The following is a 19,499-nucleotide window of genomic DNA, read 5'->3' as shown; positions in this document are numbered from 1 at the left end:
TTTTTTAAACTAGGGTATTAAAGGATATTTTCATATGTGCTAAATGGAGGTCTGTATTGGCAAGTGAAATTTATTTGACAGGTACGTTTTATTTACTATGGAATAAACAACAATTACCATACATTAACCTTCACTCTCTCCTAGCCCATCTGCCTCTCTTAAAAAACATCACGAGCCCCGTTTTTCAAATAATCATAAAACAATTTATAGCCAGTCTGAAACCATCGGACACAAAACTGAACAATGCTTTTTAAAATTAACACTATTATGTTATAAAGCATGGACAAAAAGCCAAATTCTGACCTCAGTAGAAAATGGCACATAGATCCACCGTAAAGAAAAATGTATTGTTTCATCCTCATTCAAAATGTTGATCTGGTGTCATTTCCCCACACAACCATCTCTAACTGTTACAGAAGATTTTTTTTAAAAGAGAAAATATCCAGTGAACATCGGCTCTCTGAACAAAATGAAGTGCGTGGGGACCAGAAGAGCACATCTGGTGTCACTCCTGTCACCTAGTAACAGAAAACTGAGACTACACTTCACACATGCTCACTGAAATTAGACAACAGATGATTGCAAAAGCATTTCCTGGTCAGATGAGTCTCAAATGCCGCAGCCTACCTGAGCAATTACTACTAACCGTGTCCATTTCTTTATGACCACAGTGTACTCATCTTCTAATGATTGCTTCCAGCACGATAACATGCCATGTAGCAAAACTCAAAACATCTGAAACCGGTTTCTTGAACATGACAATTAGTTCTCTTAACTCAAATGGCCTCCACAGCCACCAGCTCGCAATCCAGTCGAGCACTGTCAGGATGTGGATGTATAGGAGACTCTCATCACGGATGTGAAACCATCAAATCTGCAGCAACAGATCTGTTACTATGTTAATATGGACCAAAATCTACCTTGTTGACTCTGGAATGAAGAATTAAAGTCGATCGCAGGTGTACCTAACAAAGTGACTTGTGAACATACATTAAAAACAATTCAAGCATAAAATCTAAATGATAAAAGTCTTTATTAGTTTAGAATCACCCTTTTTTGGGTCAAAATGTTGCTTTCACTGATGGAAGATACCAATAAATCTATTTGACGCCGTTTCTAGTGAGCAGGCCTGGTGGGGCGACACTGACCTCTAGTGGATAGAAGTTGTAACACAAAGCTATAGGAAGACAAGTCATTAAGAGGCCCAAGGCATGTTTTGGACTAGTGGAAACAGTGTTTCTTTATAGCTTTCTGCCTTATTGGCTTTATTCTCTTTATATCATTTTATTTTCAGGGGAAAAATGTATTCAGGTTTATGCAAAAATCTTCTAGTAGGCTATGTGTAAATACCAGAAGTACATACTCTGGGCCAGGTTTACTATTAAAACCATGGGCAATAAATCAGTAATAAAAATAATAATAAAGTAATTTGGGGTGAAAATATATCAAACCCACAAATTATTGCAATCGATAAATAAACAACCGTAACACCATAAATGCAATGATAAATTAAAATTTTAGGGGGTTGTTATGTCATAAAACCTACTTGTACTTTTATTCATTTATTTACTCATTCATTCATGCATTTTACCTCCTCATGTGAGTCTGGCTCTTGTGAGGTCAGGAATGGTCTGGAGTTGTCAGACGTTTCTAGAAGGCAGAGCACAGGTGCTATATCTGGCACTGCAGCCCCCCAACAGACTGCTCACATATCATAAAAGCAGAGGAGCAGCAGCAGAGGAAGCAGCTGAAAAGCGTCTGTGTCACACTCATTTGCTCGGTTCAAGATGACGGAAACTGAGAGGTAAGTGGAATGTGTGGAGTCCAGTTTTATTAAATGTACATTTATTTTCACAGAGCACTGTGAAAGTGGCCGATGAGTGAAAGCACACGCAGGAGGAGCGGGGCCTTCACCGACAGCGTGAAGTTTGAATTGCCATTTTCAGTCTTGAAACAGTGAGGTAGTGGAAGCCTATTTCAAGACTTTCTTTATGGGTTCACTGTATATAAAACATACCTTATTTACAGTGTGTGGTTTTTCCACTTGTTCCAAGTTGTAAACATGAAGCTTAAAGCAAAAAACACTCTTCCCACTCCACCACTGAGAAAAGAACTGAAGGTTACAGCATGAATATAAGAGTATGATGAACACATGGCATGATATTTGTCATCTTCAGCCTCTGATCAGCTGTATCCCATTGATCTTTAATAGTTTGAATCTTCCTTTCCAGGGCTGTTCAGCAGACCAAGGGTAAAAGCATGACTTTCCGGTCCCAAAAAGAGATGTTTGAGAAGATGGAGGAATCTTTCAAAATCTGTGCTTATTGTGAAAAGCGACCGAATGAACTTTCCAACCCACAGAAGCTAAAGCGTTGCTCCAGGTAAAGAGAGAGAGTAAAAAAGCAGTGTATTCAGATTTTATCCAGTGAGTTTGTACTGCCAGTACAGACCAGATCTTTTTTTCCTCTCCAGGTGTCTGAATGCTTACTACTGCTGTAAAGAGTGTCAGAAGGAAGACTGGCCCAAGCACAAGAAGTTCTGCTCACAGCTGCGACTGGCTGCCATCGACAGAGTTGTGGAGTGGCTTGTGTTTAAAGGTAAAGTGCAGATTCTTCCAATTATTCCAAAAAAGGAATAAAATATCCGACATAGTGGGTTGCTTCAAATGTCTGATTTAGCAGATTTTCTTCCACTACATGCCGTTTCTGACCCAACCCCAGAGGGAAACTGAGGGTTTTGTGTGAATGTGTAAACTGCTATGATATTTTCTACAATATTATGCTAAAGTAATAATGTGAATTTAAAACAAAAAATTAACAAACTGTTTTAACCTTGCTCAAACTGCCAGTTTTATTTGTCTTCAGGAGACCTTCCATTTCCTACAGAAAAATGGTCCAAGCCCCAGTCCGAGGTAAAGGGTTTCGATGACTGGCTCTCCATGCAGGGAGATCTCACAGCACGCCTCGATCCCATTTTAAATGGAAAAAACATGAACGACTTGTGGACCAACGCTGGTCGGCTTCGGCCAGATGATGACGATCTGAAGCAGTCGCTGTGGAGGGTTTGCAGCGAGTTCGTCTCCAGGCCGCTGACAATAGCCTGGGGGATGAGGCTGTTTGGTCTAAACCCTTTATCCAAACCTCTCACCATTCACCTGGTGGGAGCAGGCCACACTGAGACTCTGTCAGCCAGACTGACCGACTACGATGAGCTGAACAACATGTTCCCTGGACACCAGGGGATCGAAATAGTCATGGTGGGGCCTGAGGTGGTGGATGGCCCCATTGTGAGGCCTCCCCTCAGAGCTTTTGGACCCAAACAGAGAGTCTACATCAGCGCCTACAAGGGCCTCTACCATCAGTTCTGGGAGGAGCTGGTGGAGAAAGAGGAGGCAGCCAAGCCAGATCTGGTGGTTGGATTTCATCCTGGTGAGAATTTTTTTTCTCCCTTATATTAACACATAATAGTGTGTATGTTTGTTACTGACCAATGAAAAGTTAGGAGATCTTATTCATTATTTGGTTTTCTCTTATTCCTATTTTAAATGTATTTATTTATTTTTATTAAGGATTTGATGCCAGCCAAGGTCTGGACGAGGGTTGGCTTCCAACTCTCCTGCTTCTCAGAGATTATGAAATTCCTTCTCTCTTCACTGCTCTCACGTGAGTGACATTTTGACCTTATTACATTTATATTTAGTTTTCAGGTTCTTTAACTTTTCTGGTTACATTTCTGTTTTATGATATTTTATTGCTAAAGGGAAACATTGCGATCTACACCGCATTATTTTACTTCAGATATGAAGTTACTGCTGTCTAGAATAGTTCAAATGAGCTCAGCTTCTCTCAACTACTACATTAACGTTCTGTTTACATGTTAATTCATCAATAATAATCAAATATAGTACATGATTAAAAACAAACTAAGACAACCTTGGCTGTTCTACATAATGAGGACTTTTGAAAGTATTTTTATAGCATGCTAATGCTACTTAAAGCTACAGTGTGTAGGATAACAATCCTAATTTGTTTACTGGGAGTAAGAATATTCCTAGCGGTGTGTATTTACGGATAAGATTACTCACCATCACAGTCAGCAGCTGAAACTGCTGCAGTAAAACCCAGCAAGTTCAAGAGTAATGCCAAACTTTAGATCTTTAGAATTAAATCCAGAATACATCTTCAGTATTTGGATTATTAAGAATTAAGGAGCAGCTTTTTCATCTTTTTTTTTACAAGGCCAATGAGGAATCTTAGCCTTGTATGAGTTCCATGAGTGGGAACATGCACCTGTAGCTTTGGAGAACTACTCATTCAAACAGATCTTTAACGGACTGATGCTGATAATATGGGACAATGGAAAAAAGAAGTGCTCTGTCCATCACTGGAAAGGCACAGCCCACGCGGCCTGTGAGGAACACCGGGTCATTTGCATTTACAGGCGCTGATGCTGATACAGCCAGACAGTGAGAATACCTCAGCTATACAGGCATGGCAGAATAAACAAGAGATCTGTGAGGGATTTTGAGTAAGAACCTGAGCGACTAATTCTGGGGAAATGAGAAGATCCTGCGTTAAGTGGCGTCATGTGGGATCTTCAGTTTAATAAGCTATACTGTAACAGTCATTTTTACATTCTAATCAGGTGACATGCTTGTCAGTTTCATTATTGTATTATACATTATATCTTACAAGTGCACAGCAGTCCGCCAAGCCTAAACTTTCTGCTGCTTCTGCTCTTTTATCACTGAGAGCTAATGTGCCCATTTGCCATGCTTTGCTGCGTGTAATGTCTGCTGATAATGTCTGCTTGTTCTCCGTCTGCAGTGAGACAGAGATGACCTACTCTTTGCAAATTCTGCTGGAGCTGGAAATGGACATGAAAGGAAGTGGAGCCAACCCTTTTGCATCACTAAAGCCAGAAGTTGTGGACTCATGTGCCAACAAACCTCCGGTCTACTGCAACTCCCACTACTTCTGTTTTCAGGGTCTGCTGGAGACTGTGGAGTTTGAGGAACCAGAGGACGCCTGAATAACAGCAGCGTGCTGACTCTTCCAGCTTTGGGACTGTAAAGTTTTGTTTTTAAGTGAACTTTAACTATTTTCTTAAAGTATTTAAAAAAAATACTACTTAATGTGTACATTTGCTGAATAGGTTCTGCCTGATGGCTACTTACTATGCAGTGTCCCTGCTGCATTTGCATTCTCACTATCTCAGTTTGATGGCATTCAGCAGCCACGGTGATGAGATTTGAATATACTGCCTGAGATGTATTATTGTGTGTAGAGGGTAAAATGTTATAGTAATAGTTTGCTGTCTTCTGTGGTTTTAATCTTTTGGTTATGGCCTCTTTTTCATCTGCTGTTACTTTTATCACATTATGGTTATTGTAACTTGTCATTAAAGTTGTCACCTTGTGCTTTTTAATTAAAAAGGACAATATGTCAAAAGTTTTTCAGGCACTAAATTTATTATTTTTGCAACATCTTAAAACAAAAATTACTCAATCAGTTTCCTCTAGGCAGAGGAAATGAAACGTGCAGCACATTTGTAGCAAGAACGAAGCATAAACCCCCCCAAACTGTATTCATACATATAAAGATAGATTTTAAATAGGTGATTGTCACCAACCAGGAATGATCACAATAGTGGGCACAGTCAGGAATATATGATAAATAGCAGGTCAGAGCTTGACATGATTATGAATACTATATAATATTGAATCAAATAAGTGGATTTCAACATAAGTAGCTGCAGGTGGAAAATGACAAGGACTGCTGTAAAAGTATTCTGTTAATAAGAGCGCGGTAGTAAGGAGCTGTTACTGCGAGATAACACAAATGTTATTGTGGGGGAGATAAAACTTACAATCAGACAGTGAGGCAGAGGGAGGACACACAAAACTGACTCATGCCTCACTTCAAATACTCATTGTGCATTTCAGTTTGACTGATTAATTTACAGGACAAAACATAACAAAGCAATATTCAAATACTCAATTTTATAATGGTAAAAATACAGAAACTATAAAAACAGAAATTATAATCCACATTCATGGTATTAAACTTTGTAGAGCTATCTGTCAAGCTAGCCAACAATGATATCCTGATATCCTGAAGTGCTGATGCAGATTAAACACAAGTGTGTTATAGCCATATGCTTTAGTCTATTTACATGGACCTGAATATACCAGTTTCAGAAAGCGTTATAGAAACTCAAAAACGAGATTTTAACCCTTTTATTGGTGTTTGTTAACCTGAAGTACAACTTAAAAGAATTTTGAATGACAAAGAAAGGCACCAGTTTATGGGCGTTTAAAGCCACAGATACCAAGGAGAGTGAAAATGAGGTCCAGTACGAATAGAATGAGATTGACATAGGTGAAAAAGGCAACCATGAACTGAATGGCCCATATGCAATAGCTGGGTGGACAGTCATTAGGGCGAGGGTTGTGTCTGAACATAAAAATGGGCCACATGATAGCAGCAAATACATAGAGCACAACGGAGATGACCAGGAATATAAAGACAAACCTGTCCAGATTAAAAGGCAAGCAATTCTTGAGTTTCTTGAGGATGTTGGTGGCAATGATTATAGGGATAATGGGAAATGGAATGGCGTATGCTATAACACACAAGATCAGAGGGAAGGAGTCTCTGTAACCGGTCAGGGACACAAAAATCATGCAGCTCACGAAAGCCTCCATAACTTTCATGAATCCAGGTAGGGCGGACAGGTAGCTCCCCTTACTCTTGTCGAAGATCTTGTCCTTCACCACTTCGAGTATGTAGACGATGGCGGACAAGAAAGCAAATACGCTCACTATCCACCCATGCAGGCACGTCCGGCAGATGTAGAAATTGGCATAGAAAATAGCAACGCTGACAGTCATAAGCGCGGAGGACATGGCCATCCCTGTGGTGAAATCTCTCCAGTCCATGCAAAGTACGAGCAGTAAGTCAAGCTTGAACATCTCAACGATGGTGATGATGAGGGTCATGATGGGACAGAAAGACCAGGCAAACATGGCGTAGTTCCAGTAGGTATGGCTGCTCCCTCCTCTGAAGGCACTTATGACAAATGTAACCAGACACAGTAACATCTGAGCCATGTGCAGCCCTCCTCGCCCGGACATCAGAGTGGAAGGAGTGAACACAGCCTGCGACACTGTGTTCTTAATATCATCAAGTATTCCCATCTCTTTAAACTGAATCGAACAGCTGTTAAAATACCTGCGTAACCTATGTATGAGCTCCCAGGTTGCTCTGAGCACTCACTGAGGTATGTTTGATCTATGCTTTCCGTTGCTTCACAGCACTGTTTTTCTATGCAATCTTTTATTGCCTTCATATTTTGCATAACTTTCTGGGACTGATCTCAGTGTAGTGATAAATGTCTGTCACAGCACATGGAAAGGACATGAAAAGTTACAGAATGTCAACAGTATGTAAAACCATGGTTTCCCAGAGAACACCGTTTGGTTTTAGTGTGTATTACTGTGTATTAACTCTTTCAATATATTCTGGTTCTTTTTTAACCAAAATTATTCAAAAAGACCCAGTGTAACATCATAAAATAAAAGGCCAGCAGAAGATGCACAAGATGCACACGCCCACTCAGGAACTTCTGTCAGCTATCTCTGACGAAAAATCGATCCTAATCGAAGTGATATCCCAGATTATTTTTGAATTCTAACACATAGTTAAATGCAGATCTGTGAAAGCCACTGATTGTCATTCCCTCTAAACATTGTTAAGTGTAGGGTGACTATTTTGATTTCCAAAAAAGAGGACACTTGGCCCAGTCATGAAGAACTTTAATAATGCTGTTTGCGTAAAGAAAATTTTAACATACTTAAATGATGTCTTCTCTATGCAGTTAATGAATGGTGAAATAAAAAATGTCACATAGGGTTTCCAAGACAACAAGTGCAAAAAAATAACTGAAAAACCTCTGGAATTAAGTAATGGTACAGAAATAAGGCCTCATCTGTATAAGAAAAATGACCAGTACCGGGACGGTATGAGGGAAATTTCTTTTGCAGTCCATCTGAAAACCTGCACTTGCGCTTTTGCATCTTTTAAACTTCATCAGGCGCGCTCTGTCCCGTCTGTGAGGCAGAACAACCACTCACAAAGCAGCAGCTCGGGGATGACGTCACACATATGGGTCCTCTGTAGGCCTATAGAAAAACCATTTTCATCAATCTCGAAAATCCGCCCGGACACCCCTGACAGAACGTGAAAAGTGTACATGTCCGGGGAAAAGAGGACGGTTGGTCACCTTAGTTTAGTTCAGTTTAGTTTAGTTTAGTTTAGTGCTTTCTCTGCCCTGTCTTAGAAACCACACTTTTTCCTGTGGAGGGAATGTAATCTGGGGAGCTGTCTATTCAGCACTTAGCTTTGGCTCAAATTGATGCAGAAGACACTGCCAGTGCCAAAGTGCCTTTTGACTTTGCTTCATGTGATCTGTGTGTTTGTGACCACTTAGGCTTTCTCTGAGGAGAATCTGTGAATTGCTTTGCTGACCAGCCTCTGCTGTTTGTTCTTGTGTTAGTTAGTAGTAGCAGCCTGGCACATACTTTAAGATTAATCATTAATAAAAACCTTTTGTTTTTGCTCGTGATTGTGCCTCACTGTCTCCTTTTCTAGACAATTTTGTTACTTCTCCACATATCCTGGACTTAAGTGAACATAACTCTTGGCCCACCTCGTGGTCAAGATGAAAGCACGGCAATTCAGAGATTCCAGACCCTGGAACAGATGAGAAAAAGTCTTGTTTATGGTCCAGGTTAAATATGTTGGAAATTCTTCAATTAAAGCATGTGCCACATTTCTATTTGACACTTTATAGTAGGAGTCACAATGGCACATTATCAGCAGTAAAATAAGATATATTTAATCAAGTTATTGTGTTGGTTTCATATCCAAAGAAACTCAAAATAATAATAATGATGATGATGATGATAATAATAATAATAATAATAATAATAATAATAATAATAATAATAATAATGATAATAATAATGATAATAATAATGCTCAGATTATGACTTCATGTAGACTTCATACAGATCCCCGTGCAGTTTATCCATGAAAATTGTCCGTGTAATCCTGTAATTACTGATCTTTATTCCAGTGTTATGAACATATGTCAGCACTAAGTTTGGGTCCATATCTTCTGCCTAATTTACCGCCTCCTTCTCTCGATTCCCTATCTACGTGCTCACGTGCAGCCTTGTTCACTCATCTGCTCTCATGTCATCCGTCTAATCCTCTAACTCCCCTGTTTCCTGTTAACAAGGTAAGGTTAAGAATGAAGAGTTCAGAGCAGCTGAGGTACAGTTTGAACAGTTCATCTGACACTGATGGATTAATGTTCCTAGGAGAGTATAGAGAAGGGGAAAAACTCCTGGAACGAGAAGACAGACGTTCATGACATGCAGTGGTTGCAGCACTGAATGACAAGATTGAGGAAGGGACCAGAGAAACCTATAGAGTCCCACAGTGTTAGTGACATTACATACTGATTGTCATGGTCCAGGTGAGTGCCGGGTTTTTCCACAGAGTCGCCGTTTCCACCCCTAAGCTGAGTCACTGCATTCATGTGTGTTTCCACACCTGCCGGCAATAGAGCTGCCGGTATTTAAGACCAGCACTTACCATCACTCTTCGTCAAGTCTTCAGCTAACCGCAGTTAGTGCTAGCAGTCATAGTTATTAGAAGAACTACTCATCGGATCATCTCTGTCAGTACCACGTCACCTGGACCACTTACCCCTCCTTTGCCAATCCTCCACCTGTTACTCTGCTTGTCTTCCTTTTGCTTCTCTGCAGCGCTGGTCCTCAGCCCAACTGTCATTAAAGGTGTGGCTCTTGTCGTTTTCGCAGTTGGTTCTGGCCCTCTTATTTGACGTCTCAAAGATGTTTTCATCTGGCTTCCTCTTACTTGGCAAGATGGAATTCTGTGTCCTGTAGCCACTGGTTGAGCAGGATGCACCCCTAGAACAGTAGTTTTTCTTCTGGTCATGATCTGACCTTTCATGTTGGTACAGTGTTTTTCTGTGTACATCTTTCCAATCAGTCTTTTTTCTTTTAAGCTCTGGGTCACTCATATCCTTTTTATCTACTTCCAGATGCTTTCTTTTACACAGTGCTTTCATTGGAATTGTCTCAGCATTTTTCCTCTGACTGGGCCTGATGAGGTTGGGGCTGTTCCTCTGAGCTGAAGGGGGAGGACTGTTTTGGCTGTGGGGGCTCACTAGTGTTTTTCTCTCTGCTGCAGAGGGAGGGAAGTTCCTTTGGGCAGGTTGTCTGGTGTCAGAGGTGGGCTGGTGTGGAGACTCTGTCCTGCTATCTGACGTCTCTTTCTTCTTTGTCCTTAAGTAGTTTATGTGTTCATAACAGGACTCAACGTAGGAGCTACACTGGTGCAAGCATGGCACATTTTTGTAAACGCATAGTCCAGCACCTGATCAGGTGTCATTCGTTTTTTTGGATCGAGGTGAAGCAAGTGCTTTACCATTTCAACAAACATCAGGATATCACACCTTTTTGCAGTTGTATCTGCATAATCCTGATCCTCGATGAGGTGGATATGTAAGAGGCCATCCAGAGAATGCAACTTTATACGTCTTTTTTCAACAAACTGAATCCCAAACTCCTGGAAATATTGTTCAGTTGTCTTGAGTTTCCAGTGGTAGATGTTGTTGGAATTTAACTCACTGCAGAAAAACTTGGCAGTCTTTTGCCCACAGTTTAACATTTTCTCTAGGAGTTGTCCTTGGGTCTCCGTTATGTATCGTAGCATGGCATATTCACTGTATCCAGGGTACAGCAAATAACCAGTGTACAGAGTCACAGCCATGCAGCCCAGAGACCATATGTTTATAGAAAGTATGTATGGCTTTCCCCCATGTCCGGGGAAAAGAGGACGGTTGGTCACCCTAGTTAAGTGTGTATTGGTTATGACAAAAAATAATAAAATATGTTCGGATGTAATGTTTTTAACTTTAATTTTCACTTTGATTGGTAGAATTTTTTTTCGGATGACATATAACCTGGGGTTGTCCATTTTCCAAGAAATCCCATTTACGGTTCCTTTATCAATGTTTCTGTACGGACCAATTTAATGTGACCCCTCTTCGCCGTTTTACGTGCTACTGTTTTATGAGCTGCCCTCAAGATATCATAATTCTTAAAAAAACAAACAGATATTTACACTTTGTTTACAAAGAACGCACATTCCTCAGTCGGTTGATGGGATTTTTATTGGGCAGCCGGCCCGTTTTTTTAGCATTTGTTTTTAGGGGGAAGGTAACTAGAAAGCGCAACAGGAAGTTGTTGTCAGCATTACCGCTGCAGTCAGTACTAGTTAGAAATATGTGCTCCCTGTAGTCTTTTAAAGCCGTAAACCTTTGAAAATAACTCTGGAGGAGGCCGTCGCATTGTTGGAACTCTATTTAGTTGTCATGATAATTTCATTTTCGTGGGCTGTTTATTTTATATTCGTGTCGAAGCCGGTGCTGGGGAAAAATTAGCTAGCGTAACGATAGAAATGGGTCGATGACAGAGACTGCAGCGGAAGAGTTTGACCGAACGAAGCAGCGAGATGGATTTTTCTAAATTCCTGGACGATGATTTCGACGTGAAGGACTGGGTGAATGGTGCCTTCAAGGTGGTGCAGAAGGACGCGCCGGGGAAGGCGGATGCACACGCTGCTACACTGGTCATGAAGCTGCAGGTCTTCATCCAGGAAGTCAACAATGCTATCGAGGGTCAGTACTTTGCATTGGCCAGTGCGTCTTTAGAGGATGTCCTCACGATTGTAATTTGCCATTATGATCTACACTGTTAACTTAGTAAACTACGTCCCGTTTACAGTTAATGCAGTATGCTACAAGAACATTTCTGCTGCATTTATTGCATTAATATAAACGGCAAAGTCAGTTTTATAAATACTCCTGTAGAACCAATACAATTCAGCTGCCCCACAATCCTCCAAAAAGGACCATAACCACGTGACCATGTGTCTTTGTTGTCATTGAGGACTCTGGTTTGTGCATTTGGAAATTGCATGCTGTATGAAATCTTCTGATGACAAATTAAAGGAAAACTTTACAGAAAGAGTCATGATGTCCCCATCAGCAGGGCATTAGTGAGCACTGAATGGCTTTAGGTGTAGGAAAATTATACAAATCATCTACTGTGGCCTTTACATTCACCAGATCTCTACCTGGACAAACACCTATGACAAAATGATTTGTTAGACGTGATCAGAACACATAATGAGAAATTGTCTTTGAGAAGATTTATGTTCTATTCATACATCAGTTTAAGAGTTTGTGTATCTAGATCAGAGGTGTCAGAGGTGGCTTAAAATTTGTACTTGTGTAATTTATTATTTAACAGTTTTTTCTTGCTTATAAAGATCTCTGTTTGTCATGAATAATATCCTAAAGTGATAAACAAACAGTTAAATGACATAAAAATTTAATTTGTTTTCACTATTGACTATAGAACTTTCTGTTAATTACCAGAAACCTTCTGTTGTAAAATTACAGGTCAGTCTGGCCAATAAACTACCAGAACATTTTCTGGTTTTCTTTTACCTTTATTTCTTCAATTCAGTTTTAGCTCCAAATCACAACAACCGTCGCCTCAAGGCACTTTATATTGTAAGGTAGATCTTACAATAATACATACAGAGAAAAACCTAACAACCATATGACCCCCAATGAGCAAGCACATTGGCAACAGTGGGAAGGAAAAACTCCCTTTTAACAGGAAGAAACCTCCAGCAGAACCAGGCTCAGGGAGGGACGGCAATGTGCTGTGACCGGTTGAAAGAAGGAAGCCAGGATAAAAGACATGCTGTGGAAGAGAGCCAGAGATTAATAAAAAGTATGATTTAGTATGATGAGGTCTGTGTAAGCCCTAATTATTATTATTATTATTATTATTATTATTATTGTTATTATTATTATTATTATTATTATTATTGTTGTTGTTGTTGTTGTTATTGTTAACTTAAAATTGTGTTGAATTTAACTATGACATGTTAAAAAGTTAGAGTTGTGTTTTCATTTGTTCCGTAGAGAGCAGTAACCAAGCCGTTCAAAATATGCCCCGAGTGCTGAGAGATGTGGAGGCTTTGAAACAGGAGGCCTCCTTTCTAAAGGAGCAAATGGTCATGGTTAAAGAGGACATCAAGAAATTTGAGCAGGAGACAGTGCAGTCCATGCAGGTGTGTGCACAGTTCCAACACTTACTTGAAGTGTATTCAGGATTTAAATGTAATCTAGTGCATTAGGAGAACATGTATCCATACTTTGTATATTGTGTTTTTGAAATAATTTGCTTAATAGTAAGCATTATAATATTGAAAGTCTAGCACTGGACTCAAATGTGCACAGTACTCCGTACTTCTGAGGCTTGAACTGTATGTTTCATGCATCTTTTCCACCAGGTCCTGGTGGAGATAGATCAGGTGAAGAGTCGAATGCAGCTGGCAGCTGAAGCCTTGCAGGAAGCAGACAAATGGAGCACACTGAGTGCAGACATTGAGGAGACCTTCAAAACACAGGTATGAAAGGGAGACTGTGCCGCAGAGCTTTTCTTGATTTGTTTCTGCTTGCCTTGCTGCGTACCAATTATGAACTGATGTGACTCACACTGGCTCATGTGCATGTTAGAGATCAGAATATTGGAGCACTTTAATCTTGTTATTTAATCTAACTTTCTGAGTGTACTGAACACATCCTGTAAACTGATCCACTGTAGAGTCAAACCTCTTCCAAGGCACTGGATGGGTAATGTGTAATTACAGTGTTATTGTAATTAGCTTTTTATCCTTTGAAAGCTAATTATATAATATTACGATATTGTGCAGATGTTGACGGTAACAATAGTAATCATATTTTCCTTTTTTCAGGACTTTAAAGTAATTTCTTCTAAGCTAACCAGCATGCAGAACAGTCTGGCCATGCTAGTGGACACACCAGACTACTCTGATAAGTGTGTTCACCTGGAGGCTTTGAAAAACAGACTGGAGGCCATGGCCAGCCCACAGATAGTAGCAACGTTTAATTCCATGTCTGTAGGTAAGAACCCCAGAGAAAGTGTTGTTCTTGAATTTATTCAATCCTTGCTGTTTTTGTTTGCTGTAGTTTGCTTACACTGTACAAACATTACATGCTTTTGCCTCTCTGCAGACCAAGCCAAGCTGTTTGTTAAAGTCTTCACAGAGATCGACAGAATGCCGCAGCTTCTTGCGTACTACTACAAGTGTCACAAGGTAGGCACTGCTGCATCTCTGTGGACCTATAAATCTCCACAAAGGCATATTCTGATATAATTGCATCTGCGCATGACTGTCTGTTTTGCTGTTCTCAGGGCCAGTTGCTGAGTATATGGCAGGATCTCTCCCAGAGCGAGCTCAGTCTGAATCAGCAGCTGTCTGAATTCTACGACACCTTGCTCTCCACTTGGCATGGCCAAATACAGTGGAGCAGCCAGGTGAGATGGACTGCAGTACCAAGATCGACACCTGATGGGTTTTACTTTGCTAACACTCTGTGTAGTGCTAACATTTTTTTTTATCTTGGATCCACACAGGTGTTCAAGAACCCTTATGAAGTGGTGACAGTGTTGTTGATACAGTCTCTGGGGGCCATGGTGCCATCCATACCTGTGTGCTTGAGCACGTCCATGGAGCGGGCAGCCCAAGAGGAGCGTCTGGGGACTCTGCTGGAGCTCCATCACACCACGTCCACCTTTGGACACAACCTTGAAGCAGCCATGCTGCCACACCTGGGTATGCACCTGAACCATATGTGTAAATACTGCTCATGGAAGATGACAACATAAAGTGTTCTCTTCATGTTTGGTCTTATTTCTACTGCAGGTGAACATAACCTCTTGAAGCTGAGTGAGCTGGTCTGTGCGCTGTATGATCCCTATAAATCTTATCAGCTACATTATGGAGATCTGGAGGAAGCTCACCTTCTCATCCAGATCAGCGCCGTGCCTTTGGTTAGAGCACACCAGAAACTGAACCATTGAAATAACCAGAATTTTTGCAGTAATTACTTGTAGTCTGATCTTTATCCAAATCATAATTATACACATATGATCTGACTGAACTAACAACAGAAAGAGTTGTGAAGCTGTTTGCTAACAACTTGTCAAGTTGTCAGTCAGGTGTTCCAGTTACTGAGAGATTTGAAGTGTTGTTGTGCCCCTCCCGGTATTCAAACAAAGTTTACTTGCTGATAAAGTCTGCTGTTCCCTAGAAAGTCTGGTAGGACCTATCATCTGTGAAAACAAGTTTCACTTCTCCTTAGAATAGATGCATGAAGTCAGAAGCTAAATGGATGTTTAAAAAGAACCCACCCAAAAACTGTTTACAGATGAATGAAAGTCATGACTGTTCCTAAACTCCATGGGATGAGCATTACAGAAGAAGTGCACCATGTAAAACTGAACGAGGTTAAAAAAAAAGCAAAAAGGCAAAAAGTGAGGAACAGCTGCAGAACTCCTCCAGCACAATTATTTTGAGGACTTATTATTTGCAGCAAAACAACACAAAGGTTTGAAGGAAACGAGGCACTAAACACCACCATTACTGGAGTGTTTATTAAATCATCTCACAAATGACAAAATTAATTAAATATCAAATTGCATATCTGACTTTTAATTTGCGTCATTTTGCTACATCTGGCATTTTTGTGCAATTTATTCAGGTTTTTAAGGAAAACAGAGATCACACTGATGATGTAGAAATCTAAAAAAAACCTCGCCATTACAGGGTTAAGATGCTAAGATTCATAATCTAAAAATGTGTTTGTATGTAGCAGTGACACTAATATAGTCTGCGTAATATTCCATTTTGTCCTGTTTCACACACTTCACTACAGGAACACGGGGAGGTAATTGATTGCGTAGAAGAGTTGAGCCACTCGGTAGGCAAGTTGTTTGGCCTGGCTAGTGCTGCTGTGGACCGCTGTGTCAGACTGACTGATGGACTTGCAGTGTGTGGCCTCCTCAAAGCTCTCAAAGCTCTCTTCACCAAGTAAAGAGCCTCTACTCACACTCACATACGCCACATACTGCATGGATTGCTACAGATATGTTTTATCTCTAGATATAGTTTGTCTGATTTTAGCATTACTGTAGATGATTCACCAGCTTTGACGTGGTGCTGATTCTAGGTATGTGTCAGACTTTTCCACAACACTCCAGTCGATCAGGAAGAAGTGTAAGCTTGAGGACACACCAAGTTCATCAGTTTTCCAGGAGGACTGGACGGCTTTCCAGAACTCAGTCAGGTTATTACCTTTTTAAAAAACAAAAAAACAACAAACCCTTTTGTTATAATTCACTTGGATTGCAAATTATTGCATGAAAAAAGCTGTCTTCTTACTTTAAAAAAAACAATATTGTTGTTTGCAGGATCATTTCCACATGTGGAGAGTTGCTTAGACAATGTGGGGCCTTTGAACAACAGCTGTCAAAAAAGTGAGTGAATCTTTTTACTGAATGAATATTTTTACCCAACACCATCATCTCATTTGACAGTGAGCACACTGTCAAGAAGCTGATCTGGAATTTTAAACAAAATGTCTACTTTGCGATCTGTCCCATAGGATCCTGGCCACGGCAGGTAAGTACTTGTCAGAGTCGTACAGCCCACGTAGCCTGGCAGGCATCCAGGAGGCCACTTCCACAGAAAGGAAGAGTGCCACCAAAAACCCTTGGCAGGAATACAACTACCTTCAGAGAGGAAATGTGGCTGAATACAACAATCTGATGGAACTTCTTTACTCGTTAAAGGTGTGGCAGTTTTCTGTATTGAACCCTTACACTTGGTTTATCAGGGTCCTTCTGTAGCTGTTCTTCTTACCCGACACTTTCTCCTATTTCTGCTTGTCTCTCGCAGGAGAAAGGCACAGGTAACTCCAGCTTGTTAGCAGAGCCTAGGACGGCTCTGACCAGACTCAATCAGCAGGCCAACCAGCTGGCCTTTGACTCGGTCTTCATGCAGATCAAGCACCAGCTCTGCCTCGTCTCCAAGATGGAGGTGTCAAGTTTCTGCGTTATTTAATTTCAAATAAGGATCAAGATGATTTGAGTGCATGTGTGCTGAAAGCTTTTGGATTGAGTTTGCGCACTCGAGTGGTGGATGTGCCGTATCCGTTTAATCTGTTTGATTTGTGCTTCTTGTTTAAGAGTCAAGAATCACCTGGTCTTGGAGAGAGCTACACTGAGGACCTGCCTAATTTCAGCCTGTCACCACAAGAGTACATCACTAATGTTAGTGAATTTTCATTTGATAAATATAAATAAACAGGATACAGTGGCATTTGTACATATTTACAGAGACCATATGACTTTTCCCTCCACATAGATAGGACAGTACCTGATGTCTCTCCCACTCCACTTGGAACCTTTTGTGACACAAGAGGACCCGGCTTTAGAGATGGCCTTACATGCTGGGAAGTTGCCTTTCCCTCCAGAGCAAGGTTACTGAAAATTATCCCCCTCAATTTTCCCTAAAGTCAAAGACACTTGAGATATCTCTGACAACTCAACTCATTTGAAAAGGAGATGTCTTGTAATCTGGTGCCCTTCTCAAACACCTTCTCCTTCTGTTTCAGGTGATGAGCTTACTGAGCTGGACAACACAGCAGACTACTGGTTGGGCTCCATTGCTCGGGCAACCATGCAGACCTACTGTGATGCCATTTTACTGATCCCCCAGCTGAGCACTCATTCCACGAAACAACTGGCCACAGATATCGGTACAGTAACTAAAATGCGGGACAGATGACGTACTCTTTCTCATGGGGATCAATTGAAATTCACGATAGCCCGAAATTATATCTGAACATTTGTGTTTCTGCTCCACAGACTATCTGAGTAACGTGATGGACGCCCTGGGCCTGCAGCCATCTCGCACCCTGCAAAATATCGTAACTCTACTTAGGACTAAACCACAAGACTACAGACAGACCGCCAAGCTGTTGCCTCGACGACTGACGTCCACTATCGCTGCACTTCGGAGCATCGACTACTAAGAGAAAAGCAAAAGGACTCGATAGGTAGCGTGGCTCCAAGGGCGGCCCTGGGGACTTACTGTGTTGTAAACAAACAGAAGAATGTGATGTTAATATCAGCTGGTTTACATGTTAAAGTTCCCCTAATATCATAGTGACTAATCTCGCTGACAGCTGCAGCATTTAAAGACGTTTGTGTCTAAATATGGCATTTATGGGACGGGATTCAAATAAGGGCAGGTCTGACCTTTTTTTTTTTTTTTTTTTAATTTTTTTAACTGATTAATGTTTGTGAGTTTGAAATGATGATGTGTCACCAGTGACGATGCCTTCAAGTGAAACCAAAAGGGGAATGTGTCTTGACTTGTCATTTTTCACTTCTGCATTTATAAGATGGGGGCAGCTTCAGAGCATTCAAATCTACTTAAACAAATCTGTCATGCTAATGAATAAATCGTAATTATTAAATTATATTTAGGTAATAATAGTGACAAACTTTATTCATTTCTGGTAATTTAACTTTGAAAATAAGGGATCTGTCTCTGTTGAGGTTGTGGGTGGGCTGAACTGGTGACATGGTTAATATTTTTACATGCAGTATGGTGGAAACGTGTATATAAAACATGGATGTAAACACTATAGTGTGGCTATGTGTGTTATTTTAATTCAGTGGACTGAATCAAGCGCTGAATGAGGATCCCTCAGTGGTAAACTGTCTATTGTGTTGTATGTTCCACTTCCTACCTTTAAGACATGAAAATTGGCTTGTCTGTCACGGTTAATTGTCAGGGGACTCGAGTAGGCAAAGAAGACTTTGCTGTAAAGCTCTTTTCACACATTTAAACTACTGAAAATGTGGACGAATCAGGTCGGACAGTTTTGCAGTTGTCCCTTATCGCAGCAGGAGATGGAGCGTGCAGCTTTGGGCTCATGCTACAGTTACATTAAAAAAAAAATGGTGGTTGGAGACTGGCAAGACCCAAATTAGTGTGACCCTGTGATATGAAATTGTGGCCTGGTTGCTTTTGCATCTGAGATGCTGTCACTTCAAAGCAACTTATGTGAGTCGAAATGGCGATGGAACTGAATCAGTCTGCAATCAGTTTGAGTGAATGAGGTACGCAATGACAACTCTATGAACTGCTTAAATTCAGAGTCCACCCAGGACCTTAAATTTGAAACACAAATGTCTCAACTTTGCTTTTATATGGTAATATAACAAGAACACAACCAACTGAGTCCCTTAATGAAAACCTCAGGGACATGTTGAGCTCATCAGTACAGACTCACTCAGGTTGTTTGCAGTTTGTTAGCAATTGTCTGTGTTTATAAATTAAAGGGCAGTTATTTGCAAACCCTTGCTGATCTGTCTGAGACTGATGGCAGTCAGTCCACTTTGGATTGCAAGCAGTTGCACATCTATCCAGGTGGGAGGCAACCAATAA

General features: G+C 40.7%; 3 protein-coding genes across 4 annotated transcripts; 2 read left to right on the top strand and 1 right to left on the bottom strand.

The window, feature by feature from the left end:
• The first annotated feature begins 1,476 nt into the window (after positions 1-1,476).
• On the top strand, positions 1,477-5,378 carry LOC134633180 (putative protein MSS51 homolog, mitochondrial). 2 transcript variants are annotated; one of them, XM_063482048.1, is made up of 6 exons: positions 1,477-1,804; positions 2,232-2,381; positions 2,473-2,597; positions 2,865-3,428; positions 3,569-3,662; positions 4,827-5,378. In XM_063482048.1, exons 1-6 carry the CDS (start codon positions 1,788-1,790, stop codon positions 5,029-5,031), a joined length of 1,155 nt encoding a protein of 384 aa, XP_063338118.1. In that variant the 5' UTR covers positions 1,477-1,787; the 3' UTR covers positions 5,032-5,378. The 2 variants fall into 2 exon arrangements, with proteins under 2 accessions (XP_063338118.1, XP_063338119.1); XM_063482049.1 differs by having other exon boundaries at positions 1,477-1,961.
• A 926-nt stretch (positions 5,379-6,304) lies between these two features.
• Positions 6,305-7,198, bottom strand: LOC134632976 (myeloid-associated differentiation marker-like protein 2). The gene has a single exon (XM_063481853.1). It carries the CDS (start codon positions 7,196-7,198, stop codon positions 6,305-6,307), a length of 894 nt encoding a protein of 297 aa, XP_063337923.1.
• Positions 7,199-11,327: 4,129 nt separating this feature from the next.
• Positions 11,328-18,693, top strand: cog7 (component of oligomeric golgi complex 7). Its single transcript, XM_063481366.1, has 17 exons — positions 11,328-11,775; positions 13,096-13,244; positions 13,467-13,583; positions 13,932-14,100; positions 14,212-14,294; positions 14,393-14,515; positions 14,615-14,813; positions 14,904-15,031; positions 15,916-16,070; positions 16,210-16,326; positions 16,451-16,516; positions 16,645-16,831; positions 16,938-17,078; positions 17,228-17,311; positions 17,406-17,520; positions 17,656-17,799; positions 17,909-18,693. Exons 1-17 carry the CDS (start codon positions 11,610-11,612, stop codon positions 18,073-18,075), a joined length of 2,310 nt encoding a protein of 769 aa, XP_063337436.1. The 5' UTR covers positions 11,328-11,609; the 3' UTR covers positions 18,076-18,693.
• The last annotated feature ends 806 nt before the right edge of the window (positions 18,694-19,499 follow it).

Source organism: Pelmatolapia mariae, linkage group LG8 (assembly GCF_036321145.2).
Source record: "Pelmatolapia mariae isolate MD_Pm_ZW linkage group LG8, Pm_UMD_F_2, whole genome shotgun sequence".
Lineage (NCBI taxonomy): Eukaryota > Metazoa > Chordata > Actinopteri > Cichliformes > Cichlidae > Pelmatolapia > Pelmatolapia mariae.
Note: the sequence above shows the minus strand (reverse complement) of the source record. Positions and strands in the feature narration are given on the sequence as shown.

Coding starts and splice junctions, on each gene's coding strand:
- LOC134633180 (XM_063482048.1), top strand. Junction 2,598..2,864: donor GGAGTGGCTTGTGTTTAAAG/GTAAAGTGCAGA, acceptor ATTTGTCTTCAG/GAGACCTTCCATTTCCTACA. Junction 3,429..3,568: donor GGTGGTTGGATTTCATCCTG/GTGAGAATTTTT, acceptor ATTTTTATTAAG/GATTTGATGCCAGCCAAGGT.
- cog7 (XM_063481366.1), top strand. CDS start 11,610: ATGGATTTTTCTAAATTCCTGGACGATGATTTCGACGTGAAGGACTGG. Junction 15,032..15,915: donor AGATCAGCGCCGTGCCTTTG/GTTAGAGCACAC, acceptor ACTTCACTACAG/GAACACGGGGAGGTAATTGA. Junction 17,312..17,405: donor CACAAGAGTACATCACTAAT/GTTAGTGAATTT, acceptor CCCTCCACATAG/ATAGGACAGTACCTGATGTC.
- LOC134632976 (XM_063481853.1), bottom strand. CDS start 7,198: ATGGGAATACTTGATGATATTAAGAACACAGTGTCGCAGGCTGTGTTC.